This window comes from Magallana gigas, chromosome 7, assembly GCF_963853765.1.
Source record: "Magallana gigas chromosome 7, xbMagGiga1.1, whole genome shotgun sequence".
NCBI lineage: Eukaryota > Metazoa > Mollusca > Bivalvia > Ostreida > Ostreidae > Magallana > Magallana gigas.
In genome coordinates, this window is record NC_088859.1 from 45,339,336 (window position 1) to 45,353,844 (window position 14,509).

A 14,509-nucleotide genomic window follows, 5' to 3' on the forward strand; every position below is an offset into this window, starting at 1 on the left:
GCTACAATGTTTTCATCGTTTGATCTTTCAGTGAATAACCAAGCAAATATATCAATGTTGCCCAAGAGTCAATAATAAAAAGAGTTTCAAATACTTAAATAATATTTATTTTCATAATTCAGGGAAATTTTAATTCTAGTATTCTTCTTCCTCTTCCTCCTCTTCTATATCGCCTTCAAAATCATCAACCTCGTCCTCAACAGTTGCATCCTGGTATTGTTGGTATTCGGAAACAAGGTCGTTCATGTTGGATTCTGCCTCCATAAACTCCATTTCGTCCATTCCCTCTCCTGTATACCAGTGCAAGAAAGCTTTTCGTCTAAACATGGCCGAAAACTGCTCTGAGATTCGTTTAAATATTTCCTGAATAGAGGTTGAATTTCCAACAAATGTTCCCGACATTTTGAGTCCTCGAGGTGGAATGTCGCATACCGCAATCTTCACATTATTTGGAATCCATTCCACAAAGTAAGCAGAGTTTTTGTTCTGAACGTTCAGCATCTGTTCATCCACCTCTTTCATCGACATTCGACCTCGAAACATGGCGGCCACGGTCAGATACCTTCCATGTCGAGGGTCGCAGGCGGCCATCATATTTCTGGCGTCAAACATTTGTTGCGTGAGTTCCGGTACAGACACTGTTCGATATTGTTGACATCCTCTTGATGTCAATGGAGCAAAGCCTGTTATGAAGAAGTGCAGTCTGGGAAACGGAACCATATTGACGGCGAGCTTCCGTAAGTCCGCATTCAGTTGTCCTGGAAACCTCAAACATGTCGTAACACCCGACATGGTGGCTGATAAAAGATGATTTAGATCCCCGTATGTAGGCGTGTTCATCTTTAGGGTGCGGAAACATATGTCGTACAAAGCCTCGTTGTCGATGCAAAATGTTTCATCTGTGTTCTCGACCAGTTGATGCACGGACAAAGTTGCGTTGTAAGGTTCAACTACGGCATCAGATACCTACAATAACAGCAGTAAAAAGATGCCTTACTTCTTTTTTTTAGAGTAGCATGCATTTATTTTATTAATACTTATCACATTTGTTTATTTGCTAACAACATCCAAAATATGAATAAATGGCTTTCAGTAAAAAAAAAAAAGGAAAAAAGATTATCCTTGCCTTTTTTCTAGTAACAATATTTCGAGTACTCAGTTCTCTCTTAAAGTTCTTAGATTGCTAGAAATACATTCTGCCCAATTTTGGTTATCTCATTTATAAACGCAAACGTATTTAATTTAATGAATTGGTAAACTTTTGAAGTAAAAAATACAAACGTCAAATGCAGTCAGAAAATTATAAACAAATGAACTTTACTGAAGGAAGCACTTTAAAACGTTTTGAAGAATTAACAATAAACCAATTTCGCACAAAAAAAAGAAGATAAAAATGTTGTACTTTTATAAAATTTTCATTAAGACTGAAAAATTGCACAAACAAGAGCAAAGTTGTCATGTTAAACAACCGCAATGAACCTTTGTACTTCGGTGTTTGTGACTTAGTCTACAGGTGTATTTTTTTTACCTTAGGGGAGGGGAACACTGAGAAGGTTGCCATGATTCGGTCCGGATATTCCTCTTTAATTTTACTGATAAGGAGGGTCCCCATCCCTGACCCAGTCCCTCCCCCCAGACTGTGGGCCATCTGGAAGCCCTGTAGACAGTCACAGGCCTCCGCCTCCCTCCGTAACACATCCAGAACAGTGTCGACTAACTCTGCACCCTCCGTGTAGTGACCTTTTGCCCAGTTGTTTCCTGCACCGGAATGTCCGAAAACAAAATTATCTGGACGGAAGAGTTTCCCGTACGGTCCGGATCTGACTGCATCCATGGTTGCTGGTTCCAGGTCCAAAAGAACTGACCGAGGAACATATCTGTTGTCTTGTATCCAAAGTAAGAAAGAAATTCATTATCACATGTAATGAATGACATAAGACTGTAGTATATACACATATTTAATCATGTACTTTCTCTCTTATTTACATGGAAAGAACAGGTCGCCAAGCCGATATTATAATTGTTTCTGTGTAGGCGAAAATTGAAAGGCATAATAAATTCAGAAAATCATTAAATTATTTATATTTGTTCAGATTAAATAGTACTTGACAACTTCAGCATTCATTTGAATTTGACCTGAAAATGGAAATATATTCAAATCATATTCCGGTTTAAAAACGCATTGCAAGACAACAGAGCATTGTTGTAAAACCAAAAATGAAAATTAAGTTTGCGCATGCTCAAAACTTGTATTTAAGATTTATTTATATATTTTTTTATTTTATATCTTCGACAGTGGCGTCGGATGCAAATTGAAAGTGGACAAGGAAAAAAAAAAGGTTATCCTTATGGTTATGTCTAACTTTCAACCCCCACCCCCCACTCCACCCCATCGACGCCTATGTTCGATGTAGGTTGGAAAACACAACTGTAACTGTTTTTACTTTTAAATGACACCAAACATTTCATATTTTCAGAAAATGGAAATATGCTTAGTCCTATTTGTTAAAAGTAATAGCAACAATTAATTTAATGCAAATGCATTTTCACGCTTGTCAGAACTGTCCGGTGCTACAAATGGCATCCTTCTAGACGATTTCCTTGGAATTCACCAGAAATGTGACGGCGTGTTTCTACATGTCAGGTGTCGCGTACAGCTAGGCCGACGGTAGAGAGCGCTGTAAGTGATATGTAGTGTCTGCTCTTGTCTTCATATTTCATAATTTTATAACGTCATGACAAAAATATTGTGTGGAAATAAAGCAGACGAAAGGAATCTCTAATTTTTAAATTGAGGCAAAATTATAATAAAAATTCCCCCAAGTGCAAAAAGTTAACGAAAAGGTCTGCTCCAAAAAAATAAAATTATGACAGGTTGAAAGGAATGACCAAAAACGTTCATTCCTCACAGACTTATTACATATAAATGTTTCGCTTCTGCTTATTTATGACCTCATATTTAATTCATCAATTATTAGAAATGTAGATTCCGGCATTGCGTTTTATGATGGCTCTTTTGTGTGATTTATTTGGTATATATCTGGTCAAAAAGTATCATTTGTGTCCTCCATCAACCAATGAAAATGTGTTTTTCTGCTCTCATTTAACATTCCAAAATTTTCAATACGCCTCAATGATTCATTAATTAGGATAAGACACAAACCTATTTTTACATAACCTTTTTTCAGTTTGTCCTTATTGAAGTAAACAATACATATAGCACATACTGATAGATACAAGTACTTGTTATAATAAAAGTTAGCAACATGACAAAATGACACGACAAAAATATTTCATTGGGCCGACTTAATTGCAGAACTGCTTCAGAAGCTAAGGCACAGAAAGGTAACATTGCAATGGACTTTTATGTAGCAGAGAAAATCATTGAACCTCTTAATCCTCCATGGAACCCGTTATTCCTCAATGCCAAAGATAATTAAGTTTCAATTGATATTGTATGGATTTAAGATAGTTTTACATTCCCCATCAACATATCATGTATAAGTATCGTGTAAAGTACATGTATATAGGAGATTCTTTCAGGAGAGCTCAAAATACTCCAATTTCTCAATTTTCACTAATTGTCTCCCTTGTTACCATACGTAAGACATGTAGTTCATACATGTTTAATATGTTTACAACGGTTTATTGAACAGAGAAAGATATATGACATGTAGATTAGAAATAATTGTCTCAGGTGGATAAACTGCCCTGTCCTGTGTTTGGCATTCGTGTATGTAAACCTACTGACTCAATTAACGTTTTATTTTTTATTTTTAAAGACATCAACTGGTAAATCTCACTGATTGAAGGCGTCTCAGATTAATAAATAACTCAAATAGGTTTTAAGGTTTATGCTGATTGTCAATTCAAAAGAAAGATATATTGAGCCCTTGGTTCATTTTGCCAATCGGAAACTCCTGAGTGCTTTCCGATGCTAGAACAACCAACTCTACGTGTTTTCGGAGCACCGCCGGAGAGGGCCGAGTATTCCATTGTCGAACATAGTTAAGAGGGCTCGATGGTCGTGACCATTTTTAGACTGTATTGATCTCCTTTAGAAAAAGAGTTCTATATAAAAATATAGGAAAATACCCAAAAGCAAACTTTACCCATAGCTTCACTAAAATACACATCAATTCTCTCCAGCTGCAGGGCCGAATCTCCATGGTAAATTCCTGTTGGGTCTAGTCCGTGTTCATCCGAAATAACCTCCCAAAACTAAAGGCATAATACAAAAGCATAATACAACACCCACGAAAAGAAATAAATCTACTTTGTTTTAAAAAATTACATGTTTATTTATATATATGTCATGTTGTAAATTTTGAATTTACCGGGTGGCAGTAAATACAAAATTTACAACATGACAACTTGTCAAGTTGTAAATTTTGTATTTACTGCCACCCGGTAAATTCAAAATTTACAACATAACATTTATGTACATGCAATTGCAAGTTCGGAGCTATTGTTATTCCATTTCATGAGAGTTAGATAATAGTACACGCATTTGTACAATAAAAGCAAATCCATTTTAATATGTAAATACCATTATCCAGATATAAACAAAAAAAATCGAATTCAATTAATCTTTTCTTCATGTCAATTTTAGTACATGTAGTTGAGTAAATGTTTTTTTCTTCAGAAAACGTCCAATAAGCTTTGTCATACGTATAGCAGTTAAATTTGTAGTTGTACATTTTCTAGTTATTTACGGGAATGGCTAAATATAAGTATGTCTTATCATCCCATGACGATGTATCATAAATCCAGTGAGTTGCAATAATTATAATAAATCGAAAATGTCAGTACAGAAGGCCTGGTCCATTTGTTGGCGGCCTCTCCCGATTTCCATTTACTCATTCATGGGAAGAGTTAATCGAGAATGCTATATATTAGTGTCATTAACTTGTTTAAAATTTGGGGGAATTTTTAACATGGACAGTCGTCGTTTAATTATTACCAAGTCATTATCAATTTCCTAAAAGTTAAAAATAGGTAGAGTAATAAGTCTTCTTTAATTTCTAAAATTATACAAGAAAAGTCTTAAAATATATAAGTTAAACTGGACCGAAAACGCGGTCGGCGGATAATGTTTGCTTTGTCCCTGAACTTGGATCTCCCTATCCTTAACGTTGTTACTACGTATTACGGTTAATTACTCACAGTTACCTCAAGTGTTGTACAACGAAAACCATAGTTAGTGTAAAACCGCGTATCTTGTGATTAAAGGTATATAACCCAAGAGAGAGAGAGAGAGAGAGAGAGAGAGAGAGAGACGGTTACACGTGGGAATGTCAGCCTCTAGTGATGGTGAATCATGGCATACTTTCACTTGTATGTAAACCCATTTCAACCCTTGCAAGTGGTTTCCATTTTTTTTTTATAAATCACAAACTACAAAGTATACGAAGCGCCATTAGTGTTCTCACCTTAGACCCTATCTGATTCCCGCACTGTCCGGCCTGGATGTGAACTATTTCCCTCATGCTTGAATCTGTCGTCTGCGGGGTGCGGTGATGGAGTGATGTTGCGCGGACGTATGCTGGAATCCGTCCAGTGTGCTACCAGCAGATGTAAAGAAGCTCAGTATGGCGCGAAAACTACTCCAAACACACAACTGTCGATGTGAATTGTTCTAGTTACTTGGATGTTTCTTTCGAGGGTGAAGTCATTACACATATGTCTACAGTCAATGTAGCTGAGCCTGAGCTTGTTGGCTCGGGGGGGGGGGGGGGATTGTAGACAATGAGTAACCGTAGAGTAGTGCTATTTATAATGATTACATTGTAATGATGCAGCTGTGTGCATGGTGTATGTGTGTATAAAACAAAACTGTTATTTTTCATCTATAGTTTATTTTTTTTATTAACCTATCAAGGGCCCCGTAGCTAAGTGCATCCTTAATTTGAACAATATAATCATTTTTTAAAATATACAAAATAAATGAAATCTATCATAGTTTTAAATGAGTTTTTAATGATCTGTTGTCTCGCATGAAATTAAAATGTACAGTGCCAATGAGTTGCAACATATAGGAAACAATTTGGTGATAAATAGAATTCGACAATTTAAGAAACAGACATTTCTTCTTGATTGATATACTAGTATAAATGATTAAATGATCTTTTATATATCTACTTGCATGAGGAAATGGAATTGTTTTAAAATGCAGTTCAAATGAAAGACTAATTAATTTAGCTACCTCTTTATAGCACTTTGTTTTTTATGAATATTTTTCAATTCAACTTGTCTTTAAAAAAAAGAAAAAAAGAGAGACCGAAATGGAATTTTCCCGCAAGGTATATCTGATGATATAATCTAATAGACCTGTCGCGGCTGTAATAACGTATTTATCTACGGTCGTACCTATATATATATATATATATACTCGTATGGGTGTTACCAAAACCCCACATAAAAGATACATGTACCTCTGTTTGTATCAGTAGTAAATCAAGACACCTGGCTGTGTATTCATGGGGACGTGATGTGAGGGAGACCCCAGTTGCCCGGCGCGACCTCACTCTGACGTCATGTTCCGGTGGGCCCCTGTGATAGTGTCCCGGACTTGTGGTCACTTAGCTTGGGCGCCGGTGACGACACGAGTTCTCTCTCCGTACCTGTGGTCTCTGCTTTAGGGCCACGGACATGAGTTTTCACTCTCGTGGTAAAACATCTTATAATGCATACAACATAAACACATCAACCTACAATTAACCCAGAGCACATCACACATAGAAAATATATAATGAATATTGGAAGTCTAACTTCTAAGAAATCCCAATAAACGGTGCTTCTCCGTTTTATAAAATGGCCTTTGAAATTCTATTGGTTGTACTTGTGATTTTAACGTCGTCTGAAGGTAAATATATAGGTCTTGTATTTGTTATTTTCTACTTAACAATGTCGATTGTACATATTATTTTATAAAATAATGTTTCGTGTTAGTATAGTTAATTAAGCAGAGATTGTGGCACATGAACTAGGATGTTTTTAAAAATTACAAAACTCGGTAACGACATTCAAATAAGATTAGTGGATAAGGCGTGTTAAATGCCTTTATTTGGACGGATAAGATACCATAAAATAAAAATATCATTCTATTAAAAATCGTTCAAAACAATATATATTTGACATAACATCGATTTGTTTCCCTTAAATTTGTTCTACACATGGAATATTTTAATTTTTTATTGATGTACGATATATTTTTGACATAATCGAACTAATTTCTAATTTAAAAAAAACGATTTCAATCAATAAAAACGTAGAGTGATGATCTTCTATACATTAAAAGTATCATTTTATATCCCAACAAATGAACATTTGAGAAAAAATTAACGTCCATACATTCGTGGCTAAAGTCGCATACAGCATTTAGATACCGGAAATACACTTATTTATGACTCAAATGGCCCAGTGATTATAGAGTATCAGACCTTACGTAATTTTATAGAACTTGGTATCTCAAGTTTTGAGTTCTATACCACCAAAACTTGAGGTAATATTGATGGGGGTTTTTATCGTTTATTAAAATATTCAAAACTGAATAAATGTGGTTGTAAATTGTGCTTTTGCAAACTGTAATATTAAATTTTCAAATAAAGTAGGTTTCAATGGAAAATATTAAAATTGAAATTGTTTTTTTACGATTAAGCCAATGGGCATTTGCGCTATCTTATTCATCTTCTCTTTGAAGCATTAGAAATGCCAATGTTAACCATTCTGGACATTAAATATGGATGAAATAGAATTGGAAATCTTAAGATCAAATCGTACATGTCCCTTTGATAAAAATAAAACAACTTCCAATTTTTTCTAAGTCTTAGGTGGAGAAATATTGACAACATGCGACTTAGTGGGACTCAACTTATGCGCTTGGAAACTTGGGCAGAACATAAGTAAAGAGTACGAGGGAGAGTTGTCGGCCATGCCATCGCCAGAACAAGTGGCGCTCCTTTGCAGGTACATGTACCTATGCATCTTGAAAATTGCATTTACCGATATATTTAGTATTATAACAGTAATCAAAGTTCAATAACTTGGATATTATGCAATACATACCTATTTAGGTGACTTGAAATATAAAATAGCAATTAATGACAGAAAAGGTTCTTGTATGCATACATGCATGGGTCTGGGCTTACAGTTGATTACTGCTGTAGATTCCGACCGGAGTACAAGATGTGTTACCAGGGTAAAGTGGCCGGGTGTGGCCTCAATCTGGTCTTTCTGTCCACACTGGGGACCACTCAGAGCACCGCGGACTTCCTCTGTGGGGAGGGAAACTCAGGTAAACCGTTTATTGAGTTCTGTCGTTCTGTACATGCACCCATTGGTTTAGTCGAAATCTTTTAAGAAGATGTTGACTGTTTTATTTAATTTACAGCAGGTACTTTTGAAACAGTTACTCGGCATCTGTTGAATACACATTATGCTTGTAAGTTTGAAGAGTTGTTTAATTTTCATTTTTAACGTCTTTGCGTTCCGGCATTGCAGACTTGTTACGGCACAATAGTTGCTGGGGAAAACCAGTGGTTCGCAACGCAACAAATCAGTGCAACAAAGATTACGCTAGCAGCGCACAAGATTTGCTGAACAAAAACAAACACGAAATGACGTACACAGAAACAAGAGACTGGTGCAAGTGGGTTTTATCTCGCATCCCCCATCCCCATTAATCACCTTCTTTGATCCAATTTAGATTCGATCTTAAAGAAACCAAAGCAAATATTTATTTTGATATTAATATTGTATTATGTTTCTTTTCCTTCATTTATACCCTTTAAGTAAGAAAAAACTTTTTAATGACATTGATCATGGAAAAATGCATTTACTATATATATATATATATATATATATATATATATATATATATATATATATATATATATATATATATATATATATATATATATATATATATATATATATATATATATTAACCCCCCACCCCCCATTATATGGGAACATTGTTGCATTACTTGCATATATAATGGTTGAAATTAAGTGAATAATAAAGTACACGTTTCCTTGACTTTTAGTATCATCAATATATCTTCGGTCTGCATGCACGACACTGTCTTCGAGAACTGTGGCCCTGACGCCGCATCATTCGTCGTCACAATGATGGAGAAGGCCATGCAAAAGTTTACAGCGTTCCTCAAATGTTATGGTAAAAACTAAACATTGTTAATCATAATAAAAGAGATATCATCATGTATATATTATATGAAAAAAGAAACGTTTGCAGTTAATACATGATCCGTGACGTATATAAAACAGTGTAAATTTTATGTAAATAATCAACCACCATATCCTTTCATCATCATTAAATGCACGGATCCAGATTTTTTTTTCCAGAAAGGGTAGGTTAGTGTGAATTTGATAAATTTGAATTTTCCAGGGGAGGGACCCCCTCCGCTCATGCATCATCATCTTCTTATAATAATGATACTTTCACTACAGGCGAGGACAGTCCCGTTTCATCGTTCGACAACACTACCGCTCGCAATGCGTCAGAATCGGCGGGAATCACCAGACGATCCCTGGACAAACTTCCGGTCAGTGGGGACACACAGCAGGGGTACGGAAGTGGTGCTGGGGGAGTGGGGTCAACCTCAGCAGCCGACAATATCCTGATTATTCTGCTAACTATTAATATTTACATTCTTGTATCTAGTGTATTGAAGTTGTACTAAATGAAAAAATACATTACTGGTCAAATGTTTAATACATACTAGTATATTTGTTTTACTGTTGTTGCTTGTTTTTTAATGCTAGTTTAAAAATGATTTTGTCAATTAAAATTTGTATCATTCGACCAATAAATTTAATATGTTTTACGGTGTGACCGTTGGGGCGAGCGCAGAAGGAGTCACACATCTGTCATCATTGTTAAATGCAACCCGTGGACTTAACCAAACCAAAAAACTTTGGCTTTGTCTCGAAAACTTTTACAACCGCAAGGAACCGGAAGATATCAAAATTTTATTCCAATGGTCCCTTCCTAGCTTTATACACTTAAACAAAAAACTACCACTGAGCATTAATAAAATGTTAAACAGACTTATTAAAATATTTTGATAAACACAAAGCCGGTTTTTTAATTTTTTTTATCTCTTCTTTACCTTTTAATAATGATCATTAAAATCAATAAATTGTGTGTCTGTGTTATTTCTCATTTTGTTCCTTGTTGTTACCGGTGTTTTAGTTTTCCTCTGTGACATCAATTTTGTTTTTAATCTTTTTAATTTGTGTACGCTATACGTTGTAGACATGTTCCCTCCCCCTTTTTTTTAGTGTGTGCTATCCAATATTATTGAAAGGTTTGACCACATATGCAACTATAACAAATAGATGTAGATATTTTAACAGTTTAATTTTTTCTTTTATTTATTCATTACAAAATGACGTGGCTACACGTAGATCTAATAATAATCAGACTTTTCTTTTTTAATAAGTTTTTGTCACCTACCTAACGTATACAATGATTGGATCAATATGACAATAAATTTAGCATGGAACTTGCATGTGTATTTACTGAGCAAAAAAAATCATTAAAACAAAACTAATCAGCCAAAGAGTCACCGTTAATAGTGAGCGCGGTATCAGTATTAACGGTGACTCCCTACTGTGTACTTCGTACACGTTACATTCAGTACAGATGCTTGATCCACCTCTAAATGTATCGCGGGAATATAAAACGCCAGATCACTGTGACGTCATACTTAACTTTTTGCGCTCGACAGTTTTCGTAAATTGTCGGACAAATTCGGGGAAGGAAATGACGTCATAGGTACAGTTTTTTTACGTAAGCATATGTGTTGTTTACTTTAATGTTTTAAAAAGGATTGTTTATTGTTAAATGAAAATGATGTATGCGATTTACAGGTAAGAATTTTCCTTAGAAACGCTTCCTGTTCCGCCAAGTTGCTATGCACCGCAAAGGATCACTGGGATAGTAGAACGTTTTCACGCGGGTCCACAAAATTTTCTTTGAACAATGTGCAGATTTCAACTCGAATTTCCTCCGTTCGTACACGTTGTCTATGGAGCTCGCTACGCGAGCGGCGCGAAGCGCCGCCTCGCTGCGCTCGCTATTAAATTAAAGTTATGAATACATCTAGAGGAATAAACATTATGGAAAATCAGTTGTTTAAGAGGAAGTGCCACTTCTTACCAATTTTATTAGCTGATATCAGAGACATATAAATAACAGAGATTGGCAACTCCGCCATTAGCGTGTTTAATTTAAATGTTGTTGAAAAATGGTACGGGACCAACCTTACTTTGAGAACAACAATGTACATTTTAGTAAACTGAGAAAATGATCTTAAACCAAAAGTATGTTGTTTTAATGAAAAGTGTGCATAGGTTTAATTTAGACATTTTTGAAACAAAAAAAATGAAAAATAAGATTATTATATAGAAAATATAATGGCCAGCTATAACTCGGACGACGGGTAGTGACATAATCTCATGAAAATATAATATTTTGAATGTTTTGGTAATAGGTTTTAGCTGTTTATATTTCGATATAATTGTTTATAAATTAGAAAGATATACTGATTTAAACTGGGAACACTTTACAATAGGGACCGCGGGATTTCACGATTTATGTCTCTGCTGACATAAGAGATATTTCAATATTTCAGTAAAGGTGATTTTCCGTAGCATTCAAGAAAATAAATAGCAGTTTTAAAAATATCCTTGTCAGCGTTAAAAAAAAACAACAACCCGTACTATAAGGGAAATGTAAAATTTCAGCAGAGACATAAAAACAATTATTTATGTCTCTGATTTTAGTCACAAAAAAAAATCCGTAAGTCACTATTTGTCTTTAACTCAAATTCAAAAGAAATTGTTGGATACATTTTTTTTTTTTACCAAACAAAGATCGATAAATATTGCCGATGTTAACAATAAATCACTTATCTTAACCTTTCCTATGACCTAGCTTGACTTAATAATTTTTATTCTAAAAAAAGAGAATAATTCATAAATATTCTTGCATTTTTGGCAACTTTGTTTTGTCCCGATATCAGTTATTCTTTCAGTTTTACTACATACGTCGGGTTCGGACTACCACTCACAAAATGAAAGTAAGCCGTTGACGTTTTTTTTTAAATTTTAGCTGATAATGAATCGGTCGCTATTAAGACACCGATTCGCACAGAATTTTATCAGAAAGCACTTTATTGCGATGGATTCAACTTCAAAAATTCAGGCAGTGCATGATCCCGACAAAAAGGAATTTGTGATTCAACTCAAAGGTCAGTTCATAACTTCATACTTTGATCGGCTGTTGACACTATTTTTTTTTTGGGGGGGGGGGGGGGCTCCATGGGATTCTTACATTAGCCGTAGCTTTTATCAGCTGTTTATGATATCATACTAAAATAAGAAGAGGAACATGTGTTCTCATTGGCTGATCCTGCAAGTTAAGGCATATATTACATCTGTAGTGTACTAGCTATTTGCTGAGTATAAATTGGACCATTCTTTAATTCATCATATATTTTTTCTGTAGATAACAAGAAAGGTGATAAAGCATTTTTACAGTACGACTACATCACCAACAACAAAGTTGATCTGTATCACACTTTGGTGCCACCATCCTACAGAGGGCATGGAATTGCTGGTATCCTAGCAGAGGTATAAACAATCCCAACACAAATCGTTTTAACACAAATCACAGACGGTTTAGTTTCAATTGGAGGACTATAGCTCTGTAGCAAAGTTTCTTTTTGGCAGCCAAAGTTTAATTAAATAAATCAATACAATGAAAACCATTGAACTGTCCAAATTCAATACTGTGTTTATCCCTTTCTTGCCCCAGAAATTTTTACAAATAATATAACCCCACCATTTAGCATTTGTATATAAAAAAAAAAAGACTGAAGTAAGGACATCAATATAACAAAGAATTATTTTAGAATGTGTTATAAAATTACTGAAATAATCCCAAAACAAGCACATATTCTTAATAGTGGCAAGTTTTGGAAAAATTACCTCAATTTTTTTTAGGATAAATTTTGGCATGCAATTCTTTGCTTGTACAGAACTATTACAGCAGCTCTATAAACAGTTAACCCAAATTGTGATTTAAGCTTTCAATATGTACACATTTCTTCTTTTCAGACTGCATTCAAACACTTCAAGGATAATGGGATCGAAATGGAATTAACATGCTCCTACCTTCAGCATTATGCTTCAAAACATCCACCCACTTAATCAGCTAGAAACAGTCTGTGCAATTTCCAAAGACAGGATATTAGATCTAAGGTCTTCAGAAATTCACCCAAGAAGTGTGCAGTGGACATGTTAATGTTTCATTGCTGCTATGGAAACTGGTATTTAATCTGAGATCACATCTTGCATGAAAATTTGATGCAAGCTTTAATTGGTATGATTATATGTACCTCATGATTTTCAATGAACATTGTTCATCAGTTGTGATAAAAGAATCAGACATCAACGAATATTTAGAAGTCTGTTTTAGTGAAAGACTTGATTGTTTTAGTACGTTGCAAATAAAGTAAAGCCACCAGATTTGTTTTGTCAGTTCATTCTAATAACTTGCAATTTAGAAGCATGCGTGTTAATCACAATGAGGCTATCAGTTAAAACATGTACAATACTATATTCTGTCCCAAGTTATTGCTTCCATCAATTTCTGATGATTTTTAATAAAAATACACATACCTGTGAAAGAAGTACAGTTGAGATCGATGAAAGGGAAAATATCCAAGATATCTTCATTGATAATTTATCCCTTTTCACTCATAAAAGTTTACAGGAAGGAAAACAAATTTCTTACAGAGATTCATAATGGGAAATGTTTACATCTTTTCTCCATTCGGAAGTACTCGGGACACCTCGCGGAATTTTTCAACGTTATCATATGGGCTGGTGCAATGTAAAATCCCCGTAGACTTTTTATTTTGGGATGTGTATTGAAACCTGAAGTGGTAGAGGGGGCGTTTCAAAACAGATAATCTGGACATTTTTCATACTAGTGGATGAGAGTAGTTTGAGCACAAAGATATTTATTATTATCAAAATATAGTGAAAAGTGATGGAAGCAAAAACTCGGGCCAGAGTATAGTAATCTGGTGAACTGTTTGACCAATTAAATATCTGGCTGATTCATTTAGTTGTTGGGATTTATATCTCCCGAGATATTCTGATAAAATTTTAGCCCAGGCTTAAATTTAGTTCATGTAATTGTTTTAAATAGCAAATTTTTTTTATCAAACTTGCATATTTTTTTGTCTTTTTGACATAAACTTCTTATGCTTCATGTTATCTTTTGTAATTAAGTAATTTTCTGTTGATTTGAGAAACTATTTCAAGGTGCAATGAGCCACATTCAACCATACACAAATCACCTCTTGATCCTTGAAAATGTTCACAAAAAAAACCTTGTACAGAAGGTAAAAAAATACTGGTTCTTCAAATGTACAAGTATTCTCGTTCACTGGGTTACAATTAACCAAAATAA

The 14,509-nt window shown here is 34.7% G+C and overlaps 3 protein-coding genes across 3 annotated transcripts; 2 read left to right on the plus strand and 1 right to left on the minus strand.

The window, feature by feature from the left end:
- Positions 1–91: 91 nt before the first annotated feature.
- On the minus strand, positions 92–5,629 carry LOC117684898 (tubulin beta-4B chain). The gene is made up of 4 exons (XM_034458872.2): positions 5,433–5,629; positions 4,113–4,221; positions 1,529–1,884; positions 92–966 (listed from the first exon to the last, which is right to left on the minus strand). The coding sequence occupies exons 1-4, from the start codon at positions 5,487–5,489 to the stop codon at positions 136–138; spliced, it is 1,353 nt and encodes a 450-aa protein (XP_034314763.1). The 5' UTR covers positions 5,490–5,629; the 3' UTR covers positions 92–135.
- A 1,076-nt stretch (positions 5,630–6,705) lies between these two features.
- On the plus strand, positions 6,706–10,188 carry LOC117684899 (uncharacterized). Its single transcript, XM_034458873.2, has 6 exons — positions 6,706–6,865; positions 7,827–7,968; positions 8,169–8,296; positions 8,503–8,650; positions 9,048–9,178; positions 9,472–10,188. The coding sequence occupies exons 1-6, from the start codon at positions 6,814–6,816 to the stop codon at positions 9,702–9,704; spliced, it is 834 nt and encodes a 277-aa protein (XP_034314764.1). The 5' UTR covers positions 6,706–6,813; the 3' UTR covers positions 9,705–10,188.
- Positions 10,189–12,087: 1,899 nt separating this feature from the next.
- Positions 12,088–13,557, plus strand: LOC117684900 (protein NATD1). Its single transcript, XM_034458874.2, has 3 exons — positions 12,088–12,278; positions 12,536–12,660; positions 13,147–13,557. The coding sequence occupies exons 1-3, from the start codon at positions 12,146–12,148 to the stop codon at positions 13,237–13,239; spliced, it is 351 nt and encodes a 116-aa protein (XP_034314765.1). The 5' UTR covers positions 12,088–12,145; the 3' UTR covers positions 13,240–13,557.
- Positions 13,558–14,509: the final 952 nt, after the last annotated feature.